Consider the following 25,282-nt stretch of genomic DNA (forward strand, 5'->3'; position numbering starts at 1 on the left):
GATCCCCCAGGGGACCCTGTTACTGCAACAGTCCTTCTCTCTGGTCATACACTCCCAGGGGTTAATCGCCCCCTGAACCGTCTCTCTCTGACTCTTCCGCCCGCCTGGTCCCCGTCGATCCCCCTTCATTTTACTGCTCCCCAGTTACTTACTGCAGGAAGCACCATCCACAGGGTGCAGTACATCCCACCTCTGCCACCACTTGTCGCGGAGTGTGGGGGACTCAGGGCCCTGCACCCCCGGCTTCCTGCAATTCACCATGACTCTCAGCCAGCCAGTAAAGCAGAAGGTTTATTTAGACGACAGGAACACAGACCAAGACAGGTCTTGCAGGTACAGACAACAGGACCCCCCTCAGTTAGGTCCATCTTGGGGTCCCAGGGCACCCCAACCCCCTTGGGAGGTCAGAGCCCTGTCTCCCTCCCAGCCACATCACCAGCCAGCTCCTGAGACTCTGCCTTCAGCGCCCCCCCCCCCCCACAGCCTTTGTTCAGTTTCCCGGGCAAAGGTGTCACCTGGCCTCTAACCCCTTCCTGGGTTCTCATGTTACATGCTCAGGTATTCTCCATCGGTCAGTCTCCCATCCCCCAATGCAGACTATCCTAGCCACACTCCCCTGTCAGCATTCAAAGCCCACAGTAAGAACAGTCCCAGTTTGTCACACACAACATCTTCTACATCCACCAGACCCAAGCATTGAATCCCAGTTTCCTCCCCAAAACCCATCCCTTCACATTGGATTCCCTGGAATGCACCACTGTGACATTCCCCTCTGGTGTTATCTGGACCGGTGATCTGCTAAGTCATTCCAATCCTCGACTCTGGGAGCCAGCCTACCCTGCTCTGCTGTGAGAACCTCCACTCCTGGGCTGTTGACGCACAGCCTCTGGCATGTAAGCCGCTCCTTGGATTGTGCAACTGAATGACACTAGCCAATATCTCCGGTCCCAGACACAACCCTAGGAACCTCCATTTTGCAGTGTCCAGTTATGCCTGCTGGACGCTGCAAGCTTACATGAGTTCGTCAATTTAACAAAGAAATTGATATGTACCAGGCTTGTTATCCCAAGGGGAGTCTCTGACATGCTTCAAACCAAACGCACTGCTTCAGGTAGAATAAACAAAACAGATTTATTAACTACAAAGATAAATTTTAAGTGATTATAAATCAAAGCATAACAAGTCAGATTTGGTCAAATGAAATAAAAGCAAAATGCATTCTAAGAATATCTTAATACTTTCAGTGCCCTTACAAACTTAGATGCGTCTCACCACAGGCTGGCTGGTTGCCCTTCAGCCAAGCTCTCCCCTTCGATCAGCGCTTCAGTCGCTTGGTGGTGATGTCTGTAGATGGAGGTGGAAGAGCGAGGAAGAGCATGGCAAACGTCTCTCCCTTTTATGATATTCTTTCTTCCCTCTTGGTTTTGTCCCACCCTAGCCCTTCAGGGTCAGGTGAGCATTACCTCATTGTAGTCCCTGACTGACCAAGGGAACGAGGGTGAATCACTCGAGAGTCCAACAGATCCTTTGTTGCTGCCTAGGCCAATGTCCTTTGTTCCTGTGAGACTGGGCTGGGTTTGTCCCATACATGCCCTGGTGAGGTGTGAACTGCCCCTCTGTTCCTGGAGGGTTTTGCCTGGGCTTGTTTTAAGCCATGAGGACACATTTTCAGCCTCATAACTATATACATGAAATTACAACCTATAACATTACTATAACGACAATGCTCAGTGCATCATGAGCCTTCCAAAGACACCCTACATGACAAACGTTGCATTGGATACTACACAATCATATTATAATGATGAACATGGGGGCGCTGGGTGTCCCCCCGAGGTACAGAAAGTCACAACCACCTCAGGTGATTTAGGGAAGGGAAGACTTGTCAGTCCCAGGGACACTTCCCTGCAGAGACCAACTCCAGTTAAGTGGGGGAGCCCAGCCCAATGGCTGCTGGAAGATGGGGACAGGTGTCCAGAGCGACTGTGGGGCCTGGCCCAAGTATCCCTCTCCTAGTCTCCATGGAAGGGGCATCACATATGAGAATGGAAGGGAGAGGGTGGGAATTCATCCAGGCAGAGGAAACTTCTAGAGAAGTTTCTCTCTTTCTTCTTCCAGCAGGTTAGCAGGCGGCAGGAAGGCACATCAGTTCAGCAGCCAGGGTTGCAGCATGGAGTAAGGGCTTGTGGCAGTAGGCCCAATAATCTTTATAACGATAGTTATGATATGAATATGGCATAACTAAAATTTGTTTTATGCAAGATGGATTATGTAAGGTATCATTAGAAATGTTATGATGTACTGGCTAGGATTATCCAATTTGTATGTATGTATCGTTTCTGCATGTGAAGTTAGGAATATTGACTATGTATCAATTACAGAAGTGTTTGCTCCTGGGAAATGCCTATCAAACAAAATGCAACCAGCCTGGCTGACTAATCAATGGGCCATTAGGGGGAACAATAGAACTTTGAAAGTGCTAATCTCTCACCTTCCTGAGAAGTTTCCTGGGATAACTTTGGTTCAAGTCTGCTTTAACACTGCAGGGTCATGTGGTCATGTCACCTGGTACTAAACCCCATCTTGGGCTGCTTGTATTTTTCCACAAAAAGGAAGTGGGGATAAGACTGGGAAACAAAGCTTTCCCACCTTATTTAAATCCTATTTATGGCTGGGGAGTGAAGTAATCAAAGTCAGCCCATCCCTGCTTCTCAGGAGGAGATCCCTGCCCGAGATAACTGGTGTGAACACCTGAAACTAGGCTCAAGTGAAAGGATTGGGCCCAGGCTGGAAAGGGGTCTGGCCTGCAAATAAGATGCTTGAAGCAACATTAGGGTGAGGAAATTACTATCTGTAGCCAATTTCTGTAGTGTATTAAGCTTAGTTTGCATGTTTGTTTTATTTGCTAAGTAATCTGCTTTGATCTGTTTGCTATCCCTGATTATCACTTAAAATCTATTTTTACAGTTAATAAACTCATTTTGTTTACCTTAAAGTCAGTTTGTGGAATCCATAACTTGCGGGGGCAAGAATCTGTGCATATCTTCCTCCACATCAAGGGAGGGGGCAACCAACGAGCTTACATTGCACAGTTCGCTGTGCAGCACAAGACAATTCACTCCTTGGGTTTGTACTCCTACAATAGTGTGCACACGAGTGCTGGGTACTTCCTGAGCTGGGTCTTCCTGTGCAGGCCTAATCTCAGTGTCTGTGTCTTTCTGCAGCAGGATGTGGCCCTACCTGTGTGTTTGCCAGAGTAGGTTGGAGAGCCTGGCTTAGCAGGACAGGGTGAGGGGGCCCTGGCTGGTGGAACGGGCAGGTTCAGTGGAACCCCAGTACGTCATGTGGCATCCCCAGATCAGGGGAGGAGGGGGGCAGCGCACAACCTGTCACAGGGCTGATTGGGACTTCTCCTCCTCTGCCTACGGTTAGCTAAGGGTCAGCAGCTGCTGGAACCTGCCCCCTGAGCTGGGCAGCTAGATATCTGTGTGTGGGAATAAGGAAATGGAGTTTTTACTATGGCGAGCCCTAATCCGGGCACTTAGGAAATTTCTCTCCTGTGTGGAGGAGTCTCTGATGTCCAATGTGGTGTTAGCTCCAACTGAAGCATTTTCTATGCTAAAAACATCTTCTCTGTGTGGATTTGCTGATGCTTGATGCCATGTGAGCACCAAATAAAGCTTCCTCCACATTCAAGCTCTTTCTTCTGTGAATTATGTGATGAGAAATAATGTGAAAGCTCAGACGGCATCTTTTCCTGCAGTTATTGAAGCTTTTCCCACAATCCAAAAATTTATGGGTTCTCTCTCATGTGTGCATTATCTGATGTGAAGCAAGGTTTGATCTTCGAATAAAACTTTTCCCACAGTTGAGGCATTTATAGATTCTGTCCCATGGGAATTCTCCAATTTTTATGAAGGTATGAGCTGGGACTGAAACTTTTCCAATTATCCAAGCATTTATGAGGTTTCTCTCCTGTGTGGATTGTCTGATGTCTAATAAGGTGTGAACACTGACTGAAACTTTCCTCACAGTGGAGGCATTTATACGTTTTCTCTCCCATGTGGGTTCTCTGATATACAATAAGGGCTCATGTCCACTGAATTTTTTCCCCACAGTCCAAGCATGTACAGGGTTTCTCTCCCATATGCAGTCTACGATGGGCAGTAAGATTTGAGCTCTGACTGAAGCTTTTATCACAGTCCAAGCATTTATAAGGTTTTTCTCCCGTGTGGGTTCTCTGATGTGTAATAAGGGCTGACGGTGCACTGAAACTTTTCCCACACTCAAGGCATTTATGTGGTCCCTCTCCCGTGTGGATTCTCCCATGGCTAGTAAGATGTGAGCACTGACTAAAACTTTTCCCACAGTACAAGCATGTGTAGGGTTTCTCTCCTGTGTGGGTTCTCTGATGTACAATAAGGGCTGATGGTCTAATGAAACTTTTCCCACACTCAAGGCATTTATATGGTCCCTCTCCAGTGTGGATTCTCCCATGGGTAATAAGGCTTGAGCGTTGACTGAAGCTTTTCCCACAGTACAAGCATTTATAGGGTCTCTCTCCTGTGTGGGTCCTCTGATGTGCAATAAGGCCTGATGGTCCGCTGAAACGTTTACCACAGTCTAAGCATTTATACGGTCCCTCTCCCATGTGGATTTTCCCATGGCTATTAAGATGTAAGCGCTGACTGAAACTTTTCCCACAATCCAGGCATTTATAGGGTCTCTCTCCTGTGTGGACTCTCCTATGGTTTATAAGTCTTGAGTGCAGACTGAAGCTTTTCCCACAGTCCAAGCAGTTATAGGGTTTCTCTCCTGTGTGAGTTCTCTGATGTACAATAAGGGCTGATGATACACTGAAACATTTCCCAAGGCATTTATAGGGTTTGTCTCATGTGTGGATTCTCCTATGGCTAGTAAAGCCTGAGCACTGACTGAAGCTTTTCCCACACTCAAGGCATTTATACGGTTTCTCTCCCGTGTGCAGTCTTCGATGGGCAGTAAGATTTGAGCTCCAATTGAAGCTTTTTCCACATTCCAAGCATTTATAGGGTTCCTTTTCTTTGGGATTTGTCTGCTGGGTTGTGGTTTCTTTGGAATCCTTGTCTCCTCCCCCAAATTCAAAGGATTCATGGACTTGCTTTCTTGGGTGGTTTCCCAGCTTCCTCTCTGACCTGTGCCAATTACTCCAGGCTTTTCTCTGTTCCAAGCACTGGGAAAAGTTCTCTTCAACTCTTCTCAAAAAGTTCCCCTGCAGTTCCACTTGCTCAGGACCTTCCTGCTGTGGATTCCCCTCCTCGTTTTCACGCATTCTCCCATCATCTGCTGGGGGAGAGAAAGAATCAAGACAGGATTCATTGCCTGGGTTAGCAGAAAGGACAAAGTGAAAAGCAAAGAAGGAAAACACAACACAGTAACCGTTGGAAGACTGAGAAACTGGATTCTGTCTCCACATCCCATCCAAACACTGACAGGGGAGTGAAGTCAGGGAGAAAACTCCTGGCAGCTAACAGGGGTGGGTGGGAAGCCATGAGCGATATCTGCCATGATGTCATGACACCTGCTGACCACAGGAGACCAGGGTGAGATGAGACAGAACTGAGGGCGCTCACACCACATTTTGGGGATTTTCTGCTTTTTCCTTCATTTGCCATATAGTTTCTGTGTCAGTGTCACTGACTTCTCACCTGTGCGGGTGCCTCTTGGGTTCTTACTTTCCTTGGAGTCCTGGAGATCCGGGACCCATGGCTCTTCCCCTCTTTTGAGCTGGGCAATCAGGGCAGGTTTGGGAATGGGGAGTCCTGCTGAGGGAGTGAAATCAGACATGATCAGAGTGCAATGAGGATTGGGGCAGTATTTGTTGCAATGGACACATCTTGAGTTTAAACTGACCCCATGATTTGCTGGGGGGTTGTGGGATGTGAACAGATGGGCATGTGGTCACTGAGTCCCTTCGGGAGAGGCAGATGTCTGGGGAGGGGGGAGTTGTCACACCATCACCAGAAGTTTTCAGGATGTGTGCGCTCTGGGAGACTTCCTGAGGCACACACAGTTCTGGTGTTAAACCCCTGCCTGTGTCTAAACCTCCAGAGCCCAGATCCCTCCCCACAGTGAGAGCTAGTCCCAGAAAGGGAGATGCACAGAGATTCTGAGTGTGAGTGAGAATTAATGCAGAGAGGATGATACACTGCTTCTGCCTCCATGAGAGCTGAAGATGAATTGTCATGTCCATTAGGTTCATGACTCCCCTATCTCATTGGAAGCAGTTTGGACGTGAACGGCTCTCACATACTGGAGCTGTGGACTATGTGACCCATTCCCCTCTAATCTAACTGACCAGGGAAGAACCTGACCAGATTCAGAAATACAGGTCCCATGGCTTCAAATAGCTGACAGTCTGAGGAGATACAAATCCTTACCCAGCAAGATCACAGTTTCATAATTCTCCTGTATGACGTCCCTGTAGAGGGCTCTCTGACCGGGGTCCAGCAGAGCCCCCTGCCCTGCGGTGAAATACACAGCCACCTCCTCAAAGGTCACCGGCATCTGAAACAACAGGTGCCCCCCCTCAGTATCTGCTGCCCCAGCCACAACCCCACTATTCATGGGGGAAGAAGCACAAAAATAGGACAGCTCTGGGAGGCCAGAGGAGCAGAATCCCATCCCCATCCTGCTCAGAGTGGCCAGGAGGCTTCATGGAACACAGAGAAGGGGAGAGTCCCTTGTCCCTCCCAGCAGAAGGAGGAGGCACAGGCTGATGTGCGAAGCAGAGATCAGTGCAGGGAACAGGAACCCCAGCATCTTCCCTTTGTATTTCACCCAGTCTGTGCCTAGTGCATTCAGGCTCCAGCACTCAGGACTCTTTTCCCAGCCCCGTCCAAGGGTTTGTTTCCTTTTTCAGAAATGGGGGAATGTTCACACACACACCCCTGCCCATGGGCCTATTCATAAATCAAGCCCTACGCTGAGCATGTCCCAGCAGGTTTATCACACCATCAGCTCCCTGACTCACCCTTTCCTGCCCCTCCCCCTCCACAACAACCCTCCCCAGCAGCTGTCCCCAAAAATCCCCTATCTGAGCTGGATCCACCACAGCCATTTCCCTTCCCTGTCCCCTAGGATGATGGGATGATCTGGAACAAAACTTGGTGAATATTCTGCAGCCTGTCAGGGTGAGAAGGGCAATTGGGGAGGTCTGTGAATTAGCGTTAGTCCGTTTCACACCCCAATTCCCCCCAGGCTCTTTCCCTGCAAACAGACACTCTAGACTCTGCCATGCTGGGAAAAGCCTCATCAGTTATGTTATTACAACACAGACCTGACCCCTCCCAGTGGGACTAAACCCACAAGACACTTTTAAACCCTCCCAGGAACAGAGTCTCTGAGCCAAACACTAGAAAAGAGCAGAATCAAAGGAGCAGCTTTGGGGGATCCCCCCTGACACTGTCCCCAGGGCAGCACATTCCCCTAGCAGCACAGGGACCAGGCAGAGGCAGGAACTCCTCTCTCTGCTCCTCACCTTCTCCCCAGAAAAGTCAGTCTGCCCCTGGGACACTGCAGGGGAATGGAGGTGGGAAGGGTTGGAAACTGGAAACCTCCCTCCCAACTTATTGCTCCTGCTGCCCCCTTCAGTCTTTCCACTCCCCCTTCTGCATGGAAGAGCTGGTTACTGTCCTGCCATTCCTGTGGGTGTTTCCTCTCCAACAGCTACTGCCACTGCTAACAGGAGTGTGAGCCTGGGTGTGTCGGGGGGGCAGCAACTCTGGGACTCGCAGACACCCGGGAGCAGAGATGGGGTGTGGAGGGGCCGTTTGTGCAGGGTCACATTCCTGCTTGCCCCAAGCACTTACCCCCAGGAGTCTTACCACCTACACACTCTGGCTCAGGAGCTGATGCCAGCAAAGCCCTGAGCTGCCCCAGGGGCTGGTTCCAGCCACAGGAGGAAGCCCCACCTCGGCTGGGCACAGAGGGGACTTTAATGAAGATCTGTCCCAACATAGACCCTTCTGGGCAGCAGCATCTGTCCAACAAAGCCCAGCTAGCTCTAGGGCTCTAGTATGTTGAGCACAGAGACTTATACCAACCTCGTTGGCCTTAGCAATTACCAGCTCCCTCTGGTGGGGGGAGCTAATGACCGAGCCCCCCTGTGCTGCTCCTGTAGCCCCCAGGCACAGTCAGGCTCATGATGTTCCCATTTGCCCATCTGGACTCACATTGGAATCATCAAACTGGTATTTCATACCTGAACTGGAACCAAATCTCAACCATAAATTTGTTTTACTGACTGAACCTCAATGGAACTGAACAAAAAAAGGGGGGAAGGGTATTGTTACCAGTTAAAATAAAGATTCAGCATTTTTAAGCTTATGACTAAAAAAATAAATAAAAATAAATAAACTACAGAGATCTTATTCTCATTTAAGAGAAGACATCACACTAGCCAGCGGGCTGGTGCTTGTCCCAGAACAGCCTGCCCCAGGATAATGAGAAGAGAGTGAGAATAGAAGGGGGACAGCCCACAGGAGCAGGGAGGGAGAGGGAAAACTTGGCAGCTGCCTGCACACCATGGGAGGCAGAAGCGGGGTCAGAGGTAGATGAGCCACCTCTGAGATGTCCCCCTGGGGAGAGAAGAGGTGGGAGGCTCCCTGGGCCCTGAAGTTCATAACTCTTCAAGTCCAAGGGCAAAGATAACGGGTCCCCAACCTTCTCCCCTTGGATAGGCCTCCTCCCACCCTCCCAACCCCTGGGGCAGCTCCTCCCTCCTGTTGCCCCACTTGAGGCAGAGTTCATGCTCCAAACTCCCTTCCCCACTGAAGCCACCTGCAGGGCTGGCTCCCAGCCCCCTCCAACTGTTGGATATCCACCTCCAACCCCCCACCCCTACCCCAGATAGATATGTTTATCTCATACATATTGTGACAGGATCCCCGGGGTGCAGCCTGGGACTGTGGGACCGCTGTGCCCCCTGAACTCTCTCAAGCCTGCGCTGTCTCTCACAATGCCATGCTAGTGACCAGCAGCAAACTCCTCCAGGTGCTGTTATCACTCAGCACAACCACATGTGGAGATACAACAGCGAGCTAGATTGCAGAGCCACTCATGAATCACACAGAGAAAGGCATCAGAGCCAAATCCCCCCAGCACTGTACCTCAGGCATATACCGTCTTGCACTGCTCATGATGAGCAATGCAGATTTATTAACTGGTTCACCACTTCATCAGTGGAATGTGGATATACACCAGCCTATGCAAAATCGGAGCAGATTTCCCACACACTTCAGACAAATTCACTGGTAAAGATAAACAGTAAAACAAATGTATTGACTATAAAAGATAGATTTTAAGTGATATTAAGTGATAGGCAAAAAGTCAGTTAGTTACCAAAAGAAATAAAATATTAGCACACAGTCTAAACTCTCAACCCTATTAGACTGGGCAACAACTAGACTAAGCAGTTTTTCTCACCCCCCACTGGATATTGCAGTCCTACAGATTTCACCCTTGAAATCTGGGCCAGTACCCACTGTTGGAGTCTTCCGAGTTTCCTTGTTGCTTGCAGCATAGGTGGGTGAAGGAGAAAGGCCAAGCATGGGCCCCTTTGTTTGGTTTTTATACCCTTAGTCCATGTGCTTGGAGAATACAAGTCCAGGCATGTTTCGTGGTTATTGCTGAGTCCCTAAGCAAGGTTGAGCAATTCCCCTGGTATGGCCTCATGCAGGTGAGTCATTGAACTGCAACTCCCTTGCTGGACAATGGCTGGTGATTTCTATTCGACAGCACCCACCCAGGTGTTGGTTACCTCTCTTGTCATTGTCTCTGTAGAGCCAGTATCTGGACACCTCCCGAACCCACTGCATATTTTAGTGACAACCATGCAACACAAGCTCATAAGTTCATACGCACTAAAGATATACATATTTAGATAGAACAGTGACTTTCAGTCAATCATAACTTTCCCCCTGATACCTCACATGGCATGTTTTATATGTAATATCACAATTATATACAGATGAGGAATATGGGGGTCACAGGCTGTTCCCCCAAGGTATAGAATGTCACACATATATCTTGATCCTAAATATCAACCCTCAATGTCAGCAGAGGACAAAGTCAAGGCAAAATTTCATTACACCAACACGTGGATGAAGATGGATATGCTTGAGTCAGAAATAATGATGTCATAGAGTCAATGTCAGATGCATCTGAAATTGAAAGATGAATTGGAACTTCTTCTGAATGCTTGTGAAATCTCTAAAAAGGAAGTAATATCTGGATGAAGGAAACCCCAAAAATGGATTGGACCAATTTCTGATTCATTTGCAGATGAGCCATATCTCGGCAAGAAAGAAAACATACCAAACTACTGGGAACATCTGAAAAATGCCATGCTCAAGCTAAATAAACTAGTGAAAATTGTACTGACAGTTCCAGCAAAACAAATGAGTGTCAAAAGAAAATTTCCAGGCCTCAATTGTATCCTTTCACTGCAGAGGTCCAATATGACAAAGCAAATGTCTAAATATGTTATTTTAGGTTGTTCAAACAGACGGTTTAGGAAAAAATAATTGTGTATATTTGACATCAGAAAAACACTAGGAAAACTCATGTAAAGTTAAAGTTACAAAATAATCAAAAATCAAAACTATTTGCATTTTAAGTTCCAGTTCTCTTTCTTGGATTTACCTCCACTAAGATTGAAATAGGATTTAAACCAGTAACTGACTTGGGTGGCTTGAACCAGAAATGAAACTGAATTTAACTGAACCTGAATCAAACCAAAACAAATGCCAGTTGGACTCCTTGCCTGCTGTTCCTAACAGTAACTCTGGTTTCACACAGAATCCTGCACAGATATCAGAGCAGGACTCTGTTGAGTCCTGTCAGCCCCAAACATTTAACATGCAGTAGTCATGCCCCCAAAATAATGAGACTGTCTTAAAAAAACAAAGACTAAATTGGGAGGAGGTGTATGTGGGGGACGGGGATATTTGCCTTGTAAATTCTGAGCCCCCTGCCCATTCCCTCCCCCGCTTGTTTGATCTCGTCTAGGGAAAAAGATTCCGCACTGGCTGCGGGGTGGGGCATCCCGCTCTCCTACCCCACGGGCTGGGGGAGCGGCCATTGTATCTCTCACCATCCCTCTCCCTGCCCCAGCCAGTCTCCGCTTGCTCTCATATTCTCCCTCCAGCCTCCCCACAACCCCTCTCTCCACATCTCCCCTTTCCGTCCCTTTATCCCCCCCACTCAGTTTCCCTCTATTCCAGCTCTGTTCCCCTGAGCCCCAGAATTCTCCCCGATTCCTGGGTATTCCCTCAGCCTCCCTTCAGTGGCCCCACATCCCCATCCCACCCCCTACATCCCTGTTCACCCCACTCCTGTCACCTCACACATCCCAGCTCTCCCCGCTCCTGCCCTCTCGCACATCCCCATTCAGGGGCGGCTCTAGGCACCAGCAAAGCAAGCAGGTGCTTGGGGCAGCCCATTTGCAGGGGCGGCAGGGATCCAGCATGGGAGCTGAGAACCAACAGGGGGCCCTGGGAGCTGTAGTTCCTTGGTTAGCTCCCTGCCTATAGAGCCAGCCCTGGAGCAGGGAAAGAACTACATTTCCCAGCATTCCCTTGGCCACTACCAACAGGAAAGAGGGGGAGGGAGTGAGGTAGCTGAGACCTCATGCTGCAGTGAATGGAGAGCTGCACTGGGAAGGTAGGGATACCATATGTTAACATTCAAAAAACAGGACACTCCACGGGGACGGAGGGTAGCCCCACCCTGCCACCATCCACTCCTTCTGACTGCCCCCCACAGAAACCCCAACCCATCCAACCCCCCCTGCACCCTGTCCCCTGATCACCCCCTCCCGGGCCCCCTACCCCTAACTGCCTCCCAGGACCCCACCCCCTATCTAAGCCTCCCTTCTCCTTGTCCCCAACTTCCCCCCTAGGACCTCACCCCCTACCTGTCCCCTGACAAATCCCCGGAACTCCCATGCCTATCCAACTGCTGCCTGTCCCCTGACTGCCCCCCCAACCCCTGATCCATCTAACCCCCCCTTTCTCCCTGCCCCTGACTGCCCCCCCGAACCTCCGCCCCATCCAACCCCCCAGCCCCCTTACTGTGCCACTCAGCCCAGCATGTCTGGCTCCGCGCAGCGCCAGATACACTGCTGCATACATGCTGCCGTGCTCCCCCGCGGAGCCACAGCCCCCTTCGCCCCCCCCCCAGCACCTGCCTTCCAGATTTGAACACCTCAAAATTCAGGAATGCTCAAGCTCAGTTTGGGCAGCTGTTACTTCATTTCTCCCAAATCAAATATACTGATCCACTGTAACTTGCTGTAGAAAAAGTAGGATAAAATTGAGCAAGAAATGCTTCCCAGTGGTTTTAGGACTGGAATTGCTATTTTCAACAGCCACTGCCTTTTTGTTTGTTTGTTTAAAAGGAAGACAGTGATATTGCACTGGCAAATTCCCCATAGAAAGAAAGAGTGGTAGAAAAGAATAATAAAGGCACCTCAACTTTTCCTCATTTATGTAGGACAGTCTTATAATATGCATCCAGATATCCTCCAATCACACAAGCTGAAAATTGTTCCACTTTACTGCAGTTCTGTAACCATATGGGAACCAATCCTGTCTGTGTTCTGTGCACATCTAAAATTCATGCTGAATGACCTGCCGTGGGAGCGAGTTACCAGTGACCCAGGGCTGCAGCGGAAGGAGGGTGCAGGTGGGGGAGAGAGCCCAGGGCTGGGGCTGCAGGAGGTGTGTGTGTGGGGGGGGGGGGGAAATGAGGGAGCCCAGGGCTGGGGCAGCAGGGGGGCACGGCGAGGAGCCCAGGGCTGGGACGGGGGCAGCCAAAATTTTTTTTGCTTGGGGCGGCAAAAAACCTAGAGCCGGCCCTGTCCCCATTCACCCCTCAATGCCCCCTGCCCCTCAGAGGCCCTGTCCCTCTTCAGCCCCCTGCCGGTTTCCACCCCCCTCTGACTCCCCACATGTTGCTATCCCACCCCTAATCCCTCACATTCACTGCAAACCATGGGGGCTTTCCTCTGCCCAATGCAGGGAATCGCAGTCAGCCCCGCTGGGAGCAGCCTGGGGCATCCCCCTGCCCCTGCAGACAGGCTGCACCGGGAGCGTCTCTCCCTGGGGAGGGGGGCAGGTCTCACCTTCTCTCCACGTGGGGCTCTGCCTGGGAGCAGGGCTCTGGGTCCCAGTAAGGGGGGGACGGGACAGGCTGGGGTCTCTACACTGGGAGAGTCTCTCGGAGAGTAGCCGGAATGTTCCTCCCCGGCCTGCAGCCAGGGCTCTGGGGGTCTTGCAACAGAATCACTGCAGCGACTGCAATTCACTTCCTGCTGCCAGGCTGAGTGACCCCGGGAATCGCTCTGCCCGGCGCCTCCTGGGTCCTAGCGAGACCGGATGCACTGATCTGACATATGTGTGTCAGTCTGTCCGTTATTATTGTTATTATTTATTGTATCGTCACACACACATCATGTTCTGTCTATGTTATAGTGTCTGAATTTGCATGCTCTGGTTTGGCAGCTTTGCAAAGTTGTACAGTTGTGTGGGTGAATAATGTTACTGGCTATTCTGTGAGATGTGCCATGCAAGGCATGCCTGTCACAATTTGCTACCTCTACCTTTGCCCATCAATGCAGTATTGCCAACTTCAGAAGAGCAAATATCATGAGTCTGATCTCACAAAATCATGAGATTGGCTCCAAAATCATGACATTTTAATAAAAGATTATATTGTGTTTTTAGGTTAGTCCTGATTTTTGACCTTCCCCTGCCCATCACTGGTGTCTCTCACCCTCCTGCGTACTGGGTCGGGTGATTTTTGCCCCTGCTACAGAAGCTCTCAGCCCCATATCTGCCCACCAATTAAGCCTGTCCACCAGTCCTTCATCAGTTCTGTCCCTACCCAACCCCACCTCAGTTTAGACCTTCCAATGGGTGGTGTGTGAGCCTCCCCTTTGTGGAGGCTAGCCATGCAGCCCTACCCGTTCTGTTTGAGCCCCCCTATACCTGCCAGAGCCCCGAGCCCCCCCAATGCCCTCACTAGCCTCCGCCGGATCCTGGAGCCCCGAGCCCTCCCTCCCCCGCCCCCCCCCCCCATGGCTGGAGAAGCCCCAGCTGAACAGCCCTGGGCCACCGACCAGCCTCAGAGCCTGCCCGCCATCCGCAGCATCAGGTCACCCGCCGGCCCCAGCACTGGACTGCCCACTGATCCCAGCACTAGGTGGCCAGCCAGCCCCAGCACCAGCCCCGGGTCACAGGCTGGCCTCCAGCGGGAGCAGGAGGAGTTGATCGGTAGGGCCACTGGCGAACAGGAGGCGCTCGGGGGATGGAGGAAACCTGGCTGCCGGCACTATTTTTTTTTCCAATAGGTGCTGCAGGGCTGAAGAACCCATGGAGTCGCTGCCTATGGAGATAAATGCACATGTACACACAAAGTATCCATCATCATGGAGTAACAGACAAAGGCCGACATTTCCCAAGACCCAAAGGAGTCTGCCTACAAACAGACCTTGAACCCCGTGTCAATGCAGGTTAATAACACAAACCTGCCAAATACTCCTGGTTTCTCTTCTCTCTACTCAATTTAAATCCGAGGAGCTTTTCTCTCTCTTCCCTCAGAATCATCAGCTTGATCTGGATTTTTCCTGAATCAACAGGCATGATTCACCTGATTTGATTTTTATTGGTTAAAAAAAAAAAACACCCCCCCCCTCAAACCCCAGCAAAAATCAGACTCCACTGCTGACTGGAGAAGGTCTATGATATCAGAGATACTAAGGAAGTCAAATCATATTAATGGAGACTGGGAGCGTTTTATATTCAGACTGAAATTATTTGCCCTCGTGTCTCCACTGATTTACACCAACATGAAGCTGGGGTCACACCCTTGGATTTTCTTTCACTGTGTAAAACAACCTGTTTTTGAGAAGGTTTAACTAAGAAAGTGACAAATCCCAGAAGCCCCAGGGTTAGAAATCTGGGCTGGGAGTCTCATTGGAGCCCAATTCCCATCGAATTTCAGACCTGAAGCCCTGGGGATGGTACTGTCTGGACAGAACTGGTCTTAGCACTAGGACACCCCCATTAAACATGTGATTTTTGTTTAGAATAGTTGAGGTTTGCTCTAGTGCTGTCCTGAACTCTCCCAGTGGCAATGCCGCCTGGGCAGCTATTCCACAGCTCCCAGCAGCAGTGGGTTCTAGAGATTTCAAAATGCCACACTGTGGGAGAGCAGCATAAGGGCTAATGGAACCATTGTAGCTGGTCCTTCAGACGGACACAGGGCAGCACCACCCAGGGGTTAGCAGAGCCGGCTTTAGGAAGTGCGGGAACCGATTCGAACAGTTTTGACGGGGCCCCGGCAGGGATGACTGAAAAAAAAAAAAAAAAACCACATAAAAAAACATGTGGGGCTTGTACTCACCGGGCGGCACTCATAGTCTTTGGCGGTTTGTCCTTCACTCGCTCCGGGTCTTTGGTGGCACTGAAGGACCTGCTGCCGAAGTGCTGCCGAAGACCCAGAGCGAGTGAAGGACCCGCCGCTGAAGTGCTGCCGAAGACCCGGAGCGCTGCCGGGTGAGTAAAAATTAAAAAGGAGCCTCTAGCCAGGGAAAGGATTCTCGGCCACTTGCCCCCACCCCGGCAGCCCTGCCACTGGGCGCGGGGCCCGATTCGGGGGAATTGGTGGAATTGGCCTAAAGCCGGCCCTGGGGGTTAGTTTTGCTGAAATCAAGTTCAATCCCAATGAGATCTGACATGGACCTGCGCACCCCGTAGCTCTCTTGTGCCTGAGCTCAAGATACTCACGGGCCACACCATGTTTAACACAGTGAGCTCCTCTAGTGCAGGCCAGCACCTCAGTTTAACCCCTCATGGAGTAACATGGGAATTCAGAATCCCAAGGAGAAACTTCATCTCCTTTCTTGTCTTGGGACCTTTCTCAAGGAGTCTTTCCCTTCTAACAGACTGCATCACTGCCACAACTGCATGGTCTAATGGTTTGGGCACTGGCATAGGCCTTGAGAAACTTGGATGCTATTTCCCACCCTGACACTGTCCTGCTGGGTGACCTTAGGCAATTAACTTCCCCACTCTGGGCCTCAGTTTCCCCTCCCACGCTGCATGTTTCTTCTCAGATTATTTTATAATCTGTTCAAAACATGGATTGTCCCTCAGAGTTTTGTGTAGCTTCCAGCAGAATCAAGGTCAGATCTCACCTGGGGTCTGTAGCGGCTACTGGGATGCAAATGCCAGGAGGAAGCCTGCACCTGTGCTCCCCAGACTCCACATTTGAATAATGGTAGGGCTAGAGCAGGCACATGGGGTAGGGGAGCTGCATGCACAGCATCCTCCCACCAGCACTGCCACAGGCCCAGCAGGGGTCCAAGACCCCAAGAAGGAGGCAGGGGCTGCATGATCTGTGAGCAGGCACCATGGGGGAACCAGAGCCAGCTCTAGGCACCAGCACTTCAAGAATGTGCTTGGGGTGGCACCTTCCAAGGGGCGGCACTCCAGCCACCCCACCCCCCCTTTTTGTTGTTGCTGCTTGGGGCGCAAAAAGCCAGGAGCCAGCCCTGAACCAAGATGTTCCCTGTCAGCTGAGGCTTTCAGGCTGAGCTGGAACTGACTCTGCAGTTCTGGCTTCAGTAGCTAGATGGCGCTCATGGCAGCCTGAGTTGCACAGGCTGGACTGCCGCTGGAGAGCCAGAGCATCATTCCCAGGAGCTGAGCCTGGGCTGCGGCGGCGAGAGGGGCTCAGCTCCCGGGGGATGATGCTCTGGCTCTCCAGCGGCACTCCAGCCTGTGTGTGAGGAGCTGGGGAGGGAGGGAAGTGGGGCCCGGGATGCAGGGAGGGGAGAGGGGTCCTGCTGCTGCTGCTGCTCTGCTTTGAGTCTCCCCAGGGCGGTGCGGCGTTTCCCTGCCCAAAGGGGCTGTGCAGGGCGCCACCGGGCTGGGCAGGGGGTGCGGATCCCGGCTCGTGCGCTGACAGGGTGAGTGGCTGGGCAGCCCAAGCTGCCAGGGAACTGCCGCCGCCCCAGCTGCCAAGGAACTGCCGCCATCCCCTCCTGCCCCCAGACCCAGCCCGCCGCACACCTCCCCCGCCTCAGCCCCATGCTGCCTGCCCTGGACGGGGAGAGGCAGAGCCCGGCTCCGAGCGGGGCAGCAGATACTGCTCCACCAGGGGTCCCCTGTGGCTCAGGCACCTGGGGGTCAGTGTCCATCCTCTCGGCTCTGATTGCACGGGGCTGGGGAAGCAGCTGTCAGCGCCTGCCCTTCTTAGCCCTTGCCCCCCCCCATCCCGCTCACAGCCCCTCCACTTGTACCTCCCCCCATCGCTCTTTCGCCGCACCCCTTCCCCTTGTACTCTTCCTTCACCCGCACCTCTCCCCTTGTACCCTCCCCCAGCCCTCTCCTCCCGCACCTCGCCCTTCCCCTGCACCTCTTCTCCCGCAACCCTCCTGATACCCCCTCTCCTCCTCCACCAGTACATCACACCCCGCTTCTCTGCCAGTGTAGAGCCACCAAGTGCCCCCACACCCGCTCCTCTGCCTGAGGCCCCTTTACTAAATCCCCATCCCTTTCCAGGTATAAGGTTTGAGGGTTAGTCCCTATGCCTTCCATGTGCATTTGGAGCACTAAAGATGGGGTTGCAGGGGCGGGGTAAGATTCATACTAAAGTGAAATAAAAATAAGAGAAACGGTTTGATCCCCACTGCAAGTGTAAACAGGGATTGCTATGGTGAACGAGGTGGTCACGTTTTTTTTGGGGGGGGGGGAGCACCCAGGGCTGGGGTGGGGGGCAGCCAAACATTTTTTTGCTTGGGGAGGCAAGAAACCTAGAGCCAGCCCTGGGGGAACCCATCTGTCCACAGTATATAAGAAACCACTGACCTGGGCCTGCTGAGCCTCTCCTTCTCCCACTCCACTAGTGGTACAAGCCACAGGGTGGGGGTGGGGACGCAGGGCTGGAAACACCACACCTCCTCCCCTTGCTGCCTTTATATGCTCTGCCATTAGGGGATAGGCAGACAGCTGCTTCCCTCACCAGTTCCCCAATCCAGGATTATGGACCCTTTGCCCACTATGGCCCTAGCACTATTACAAACCTGGTACTGAAGAGCAGCCACATGGTACTGCATCCCCTTTAACTCTGTTTCACCCTCACCCGAGGGCATGTGGCTACCAAGTTCTAGCAGCCTACCAGAAGCTCCTAGTCCCCTCAACAATGCACATTGTCCATACTCTTTTGGTTCCCAGCAGTAACTAACTTCTGTACTGCACTAAAGCTCCTTTTGTATGTGCCTGTTAGGCCCTGATTGGCTGCTCCCTGCAGTCTCTCTCTGATTGGCTGCATCCCACACAGCCTCTCTAGGCCACTGCTCCTTTTTTGGGCAAGGGTGTGGTAGGATCCTGAGGCCTCCAGCAGGGGGCCTCTGGGCTTGGTACACCCCATCACAGTTGCTTTTGAAACTCCCCCAGATTATTTAATAAAATGCTTGACAACTAATGAATTATATTTGTTTACACAATAAAGACCAGATCCTCAGCTGGTGTAAATGAGCATAACTCCATTGAAGACAGCTGTGCTGATTTACACCAGATGAGTAGGGCCCTACCAATTTCACTGCCATGGGACCCTGAAATCAATCCTCCCACATGAAATCTAATCTCCCCTGCTGCTGGGAGCCTGGGGTTCCTAGCAGCTAATCCAGCCACTCTGGGGAGGGACAGGACTTATCCTTCCCCTGCACTGCTGCTCTTGGTGGGGAAATCAGATCCACCTCCAGAGGCAGCACATTAATGAGGGTGGTACACCCTCACCTCTGCACTGCAGCAGCCTGGGAGATGGGCTCCGGGCTTCTGTTCCCCTGCAGTTCCTGCCACGGCTCTGGGGGCTTCTGCTCCCAGTGGCTGCAGCCAGGGCAGATTCGGTTCAGGGCCTTCCCACTGCTCCAGCCAGGGCTTGGAACAGCCCGGGCTGGGGGCTTCTGTTCCCTGTTGCTCCAGCCAGAGCTCAGGGCACCCCCGCAGCTCCAGGCTGGGCAGCCTGGGTTCGGGACTTCCACCCTAGCCTAGACAGCTGGGGCTTTGGGTGCTTAACCCCCCCGGAGAGATCAGCTGTTGGCAGCTGCCAATCAGCTATTTAGCAGATGCAGCATCAGCTGTTTGGCACGAACCAGTGTCAGCTATTTGGCTTGCAGTGTGTGTGGCTCCTGTAGCTCACAGCTGGGCTCCCGCCTCCTACTGCCAGCAGGTGAGTGAGAGGGAGCTAGGCTAGGGGGACAAGCAGGGGAACAGGCAGCTTCTCGGCTGGCTGGCTGGCGGGGGGATATGAGGGGTTTCTGCAAGACCAAGCCAGCCTCTCTCAGCCTGCCGCCTCCAGGCACCAGCAAAGGAAGCAGGTGCCTGGGGCGGCCAATAGAAAGGGGTAGCAGTCCATCTGTCTGGGGATTGGCCCTGCTTTGAGCAGGGGGGTTGGACTAGATGATCTCCTGAAGTCCCTTCCAACCCTGATATTCTATGATTCTATGATCTGTTGTTGGGGCGGCACGTCCGGGTCTGCGGTGGCAATTCAGCGGCGGGTCCTTTAGTGCCTTGCTTTTTTTCTTTGCCATTTGGGGCGGCAAAAAAGCTGGCGCAGGCTTTGGCCCTGATGTCTCCCTCAGGACCCCTGCCCGCCTCCAGCCAGGAGGAACTGGCTGTGGACCTCCTTAGTGCTGGAAGAGGGAGACCAAGCACATGGCTCCTTTAAGAGAAGTTTGACCTTCTTGCATCTGATGACTCAACTTGGGCTTGGGCTGGTGGCGCGCCCCCTCCCCGTGCTTCAGACAGCTGGGTGCGTCTGGCTGTGGCCAATGGCAAGCGGGGCTTCACTGCAGCCACACACCCTGGTGCAAATGAGCAGCTGCCCACTTCCACCTCCCCCATTCTGGCCCCTCCCCTCTGGGAGCTTCCAACCCCAATCCCAGTCCCCACGGTTCTGACCCAGGGCCTGGCAGGGACTCCCCCAACCCAGCCCTTCTGCTGTGTGTGGGGGGCAGGAGGGCACTACACAGCACGGGTACTTCTAGCTGCATCCTCCCTGCAGGCTTTGGCCCTATGGCTAGTACTCATGCTTGGGGAAGTTTCTACCCCACTTGGTAAAAGCCAAAAGCAATCTAAAGTTACTCCTATCCATATCAGGAAGAATGTCAAGCGCCTGCAAGTCTTCTTTAGTTAGGAACTTCACGATTAACTGCACTGTCATCCGTGATGTTTTCATGACAGTTAACAGAGCAGAGTGGGATCCATCTCTTCTCACAAAGATGCCGGGGTGCAGAGCAAAGAAGGACCATTGCAAAAATGCTGCGAAAGAAAGCCCATGGAGTGCTGGGATAGAAAGCAATGCATCACGGGACATCGAGCCCTGTCCCAAGATGTGCTGTGATCTGTTCCTCCTCCTTCCCACAACACCTAATGACAGAACACGTTGAGCTGGACTGTGGGATAGGTACCACAGTGCATTCCTCACACTCTCGATGATGATGCCTTCACTGCACTCTGCCAAAAGAGGGAGCAAGTGTGAACATGAGATTCCAATTTTTATTATGTCGACTTTTGGGTGTTGGCATCACATTTGTCAACAAAAATTGGTAGTGTAGACATGGCCTTAGCCTATGGGCCCCCCTGGTCTGAGAACTCTCTTTGAGAGTCTTTGAGAAAGCTCAATGCTTCACCTTCCCCAAAGAGCAACACAAACTGGCTCCATCCAGGCATGTTCATTGTTCTTGTGCTGAGTGGGTCAGCTCCCAGGTCTCACTCCCAACAGATTTGGGGCACAATATCCTATATGTTACATAACTCTAAAATCGTTTTCTGTACAAACATCTCACAATAATCAGCCAGTTCTTAACTTTTGGCAGAGACCACACATGACCCCCTTCGGTGTCATATTGAGAAGATGGTCAGACACAAATGTAATATACCTGCCAGAGCATGGCTGTGTATGTCAGGGCCTATTTGTGTCATTTTGCCCCCTTTCTAAAATGGGGGTGATGTGAGGCTAACCACATTAAAGATTGTGAGGTGCTCAGATAGTGCAGAGATGGGGGACAGATGAACACCTGCAATAATCAGAAGTGACGCTGTTCCCTTTGCATATCGAATCACACACAAATCACAGGAGTGTTATCACAAACTCTCCTAATTTCATCAGGATTCTTTCAATATCTGTTTTTCTTAAAGCCCCAGCTCCTGGAATCCTGTGAATATAGGAGAATTATTTTTTTTTACTCCCCACATTGGCCAAGAAACATGGGGGGCCATTGTAATAGGGATGCAACTCTGGCTGGCTTCAGAACATCCTTTGCCTGTGCCAAGGTCTGCACAGGCAGCCACTGAACAGCAGAGTCAAATTGCCTCCCCTCTCTCCTTTTGCCAGTACAGGGGTGAATCTGGTCCATTGAGCCAACCTTCCCCCTGCCTCAATGTCCACATATGAATAATAATAAAATCATGTTATCTATTTCTGCCTATAGAGGATGAGGCCCCATTGTGCTGCTCTCTGTAGAGATGCTGAGTAAACAGACCCCATAGCTCACAATTACAGCCAGGATTTTGCAAACTCTTAGCATCCCGTTAGTGTCAAAGGGACCGAAGTGGGTAAAGTTATTTTTATGGTAAAGTCTTTATATGCTCTGTGCCTAGGTTATGACAAAATGCAGTAATTGAATGAGACAAACCAACTGGGGTCTGAAGGGTGGGAGGGATGATGAGGGAAAAGTAAATCTCACTTACAGATTGATGTCCTGGGATGGTTGTGAAGGTGCAAGGATGCTGGTTCCATTACTAAAAGATGCCTCAATGAGAAATATTAGTTTATATTAAACACCTGAGTGTGTCTCTGTGGCTCTCGGTCTTTTTCTCTGTCATGATGAAAACACAGTTCTATGAATTCAGAATGGGAATGCTGTTATATCTGAGCCTGAAGTTTCATCTTTTTTTTTTTTTTTTTTATCCTTTCCCCCTCCAGACACTCTGCCATCTTCACTGGAGACAAGAAGAGGGGAGTCCCCAAAATCATTCAGACAAGGTGAGTTTGCAGGTGGAGATTGTCTTTACATTATGAGAAAATTCCAGTGAAAACATCTGCATGAGATTGTAGGTAGAGTTACCAACCAAACCGACACCGACCATGACACACACAGCCCTAAAAATATACACATTGAACAGTGAGGGATCCCAAGCTGAAGTCACACAAACACTCCTGACACCAGCCTTGGTGCTGAGTTCATGCCCACGCTGATGCACACAAATGCTCTCACTGAGCAGCACCCAAACGGAGCTCTCTGCCCTGAGGGCTGACACATCCCCTGCTTTTCCCTTGTGAAGGGGGGTCTCCCCCATCGCTCCTCAACATCCTACCTTTCCTGTGGGCAGAGCTGCTCGCTGCTTCCTGGATTGGGAAGATGCTCTCCCTCTGATGCTGGCAGCTCCTCCCTTCTCTGGACTAGGGATAGGAGCTACCCCACCCAATGCAACCTCCAACCTGGGGTAATTCCCCAATGCTGCACTTTCCTCTCTGTTCACTGGCCTGGAGTGGTGGCTGCATTAGGGAAGGGAGTCGCCCAAGGTGCCAAGTGGTTGGGGGCGCCAAAAAGCGGTGCCCTGGCTCGGCAGGGAGGAGCCGCCTTCTGGAGGCACCAGAGTGCCAGAGCATCGGCGGCGAGCCCCAGCCATGGAGGAGCTGGTGTGGTGCAGGGGGGGCAGCAGCCCTACAAAGGCGGTGGCACCGCTAACGGGGAGTAGCCGTGCCCCCCCACCCCTCCTGCCCAGGCTGGGGGCCGCTGCCTGCATGCATCTGCTGTGGCCTGCAGGAGCCCCCGGGAGCCAGGAGCAGCCCAAGCCCAGGAAAGGCAGTGAATGGACTTGGGGCAGGGGCCATCAGAGTGGGGTGGGCTTGTAGGGGGGCTGTGCACCCTCCAGGGGAGTTCATGGGTGGGGAGAGGGGAACCTGGTCTGGGGAGCAGCCCCTGGGCACAGCTGGCCCCTGGGGTCTATAAAGGCTTGTTGGGATTTGCCCCTCAGAGAACCGATATGCAAGGGGGTGGAAGTTTTGCCTAGGGTGCAAAATATCCTTGCACTGGCCTTGGGAAGGGGCAGCATGGGGGATGGGCCTCAGGGCAGAGCACCTGTGGGGAAAAGTAAGTCTGCATCTATGGTAATGGGGGATTCTATAGTTACCTGGGTTTGTGATGACTGGGAGAGCCACAGTGTGAATTGCCTGTGTGGTGAGAAGGCTGCTGATCTCTCCAGACATCTGGACAGATGTATGTGCAGTGCTGGAGAGGAGCCTGTGGTTCTGGTACACGTCACTACCATTAGCATAGGGAAAAGTAGAAGAAATGTCCTGGAAGCCAATTTAGTCTGCTAGGAATAATATTAAAGTCCAGAACCTCCATGGTAGCATTATAAGGTCTGCAGCCTTCTTTTGCAGTAAAAACAGCAGCCATGAGCTAAGTTGCAGAGAGTCACATCCACATTCCATTTATTGCACCAGAACAATGTAATATCAGACTGTTAAGAAGACACTACTGTCCTAATAGTAGCCACCACAAGATAAAGAGATCTTTAAACATCTTAAGAAAACTTTGTTTGCTTGCCAGACAGAATGCTATCACTTATCAACAGTTGTGATTGTGAAATGTGTACTTCTCTATTGTTTTGCCTTTATGGCCCCTACTTCTCTATTGTTTATCTGTCTGGTCTACGTCTGATTCTTTAATTGTTTCTGTCTGCTGTGTAGTTGGTTGGTTTCACAACATTTGAATCAACTCGGGTGTAAAAGGTGGTAGGCTAGGGTTGGTAAAAAATACTGTTTTGTAGTACTTTAGTTTAAAAATGATTGGTTAAGGTGCAGTTAAGTAGAACCTATGTAAACTGGGGTCCAAAAAGAAGTTATTTGACAACTGAACGCCAAGTTACAGCCTGTGACCAAAGCTGCCCGAACTTGATAACCTGAATGACCATTCCATGCAGAAGCCAGAGATGGAGCTCCCAGGCGATTCAATCCTGACTGGCCATCAGGAGATGCTCGTCTGACCTATTGGGAGTGGTGAGCATTGTATGTTAGAGAGTGTGTTCCTGTTGATCAATTGTTAATAAATGGAGGTTAAAGGTATTATTCTGTAAGACTCTTTCACTGGTAGAAAGCCCTACAGACCCATAGAGCTCTGAATCTACTGGGAATGGGTGTTAGCCCCAAGCCCACAGAGGGGTAAAGTTGGATTGCTTGCTTCCTGAGTATCCAAAAGAGAGGGTAGGAGCTCTGTAACAAGTGCTACCAGACCCTCTTGGCTCCTGCCCCTGTGGGGATGATAAAGTCACTCTGAGACCCTGTGTTCAGTAACCACCAGTGCAGTTTATTTACAGGTTGTGCTTCCACCACCTTTTCCCCCTACAAGTAGCCCTTTACCATCTGCAGACAGGAGGGAAGCCCTACCTCCCTGCTTTCAGTCCCTGCCTTTTCCTTTCTCCCTGCCTGTCCCCCCCGCTTCCTTCTCCTGAGGTTTTTATACAGCCCCAGCCTAATTAGGCAGCAGCTGTCTCTGCTTCCCCAATTAGGGCCAGGTGGTATAATTAGCTCCAATTCACCTCCCTTAAGTGGAGCTGGAGTGACAGAGGGTTGGTTCAGTAGTTCCTGCTCAGTGCCCTGTCACACCTTCCCCCACCCCCCCTTACCAAACCACCAGGTTCAACTGTCCATGTCCCTTTCTCCCCCTACCAGGTGGGCCCTACAGGGGAGTCCTCCCTCCTCTTTTTGGTGACCCGCTGGGTCTTCCTTGCAGGGTTCAGCCATCCCCCACCCACAGAAACCACATTGCGTGGATGGATGCTCCCATAGATCCATTGCCACCCACAGGTCCTCATACCAATCACACGCTGGGTGTGTCCCCCTTCCTGTTTCCCCCCCCTCCCTTTGCCTCCAACAAGGGTTTGATCCCTGCTCTCCCCTGGGCACCTAGGACTTCTGGTTCCCCAAACCCATCAAGCATGGCCTGGGTCTTGTCTTCTGGAGGCCCCCTTCCAGTGAGTTCTGTAGGGCCCTTCTGCTCCACTGAGGGCCCTGGGGTGGATACGTCCTCTATCCTTTCCTTTTCCCACCCTTCCTGACTCAGGCTCTGTTGTCTAGGGTTTTCAGCTGCAGAGACCCTTTCCTCAGGGGGTCTCCCCTTTTCCTTCTGTGGGTTTCCCCTGACCTTCTTTCCCTCTTGGGCAGG

General features: G+C 51.5%; 1 protein-coding gene across 1 annotated transcript; it reads right to left on the reverse strand.

Moving 5' to 3' along the window:
• Window positions 1–1,112: 1,112 nt before the first annotated feature.
• LOC101933768 (zinc finger protein 239-like) lies at window positions 1,113–6,546 on the reverse strand. The gene is made up of 3 exons (XM_065562984.1): window positions 6,420–6,546; window positions 5,688–5,801; window positions 1,113–4,890 (listed from the first exon to the last, which is right to left on the reverse strand). The coding sequence occupies exons 1-3, from the start codon at window positions 6,544–6,546 to the stop codon at window positions 4,091–4,093; spliced, it is 1,041 nt and encodes a 346-aa protein (XP_065419056.1). The 3' UTR covers window positions 1,113–4,090.
• Window positions 6,547–25,282: the final 18,736 nt, after the last annotated feature.

The sequence above is a fragment of the Chrysemys picta genome, chromosome 12, assembly GCF_011386835.1.
Source record: "Chrysemys picta bellii isolate R12L10 chromosome 12, ASM1138683v2, whole genome shotgun sequence".
Taxonomy (NCBI): domain Eukaryota; kingdom Metazoa; phylum Chordata; order Testudines; family Emydidae; genus Chrysemys; species Chrysemys picta.

Bases quoted from the DNA above. Each gene is read 5' to 3' on its own strand.
- LOC101933768 (XM_065562984.1), bottom strand. From the start codon at position 6,546: ATGCCGGTGACCTTTGAGGAGGTGGCTGTGTATTTCACCGCAGGGCAG. The intron at 5,802-6,419 runs GTAAGGATTTGT...CTCCCTCAGCAG, and splicing joins TGAAACTGTGATCTTGCTGG to GACTCCCCATTCCCAAACCT. The intron at 4,891-5,687 runs GTGAGAAGTCAG...TCCACACATGAG, and splicing joins CCCAAGAGGCACCCGCACAG to ACAAACCCTATAAATGCCTT.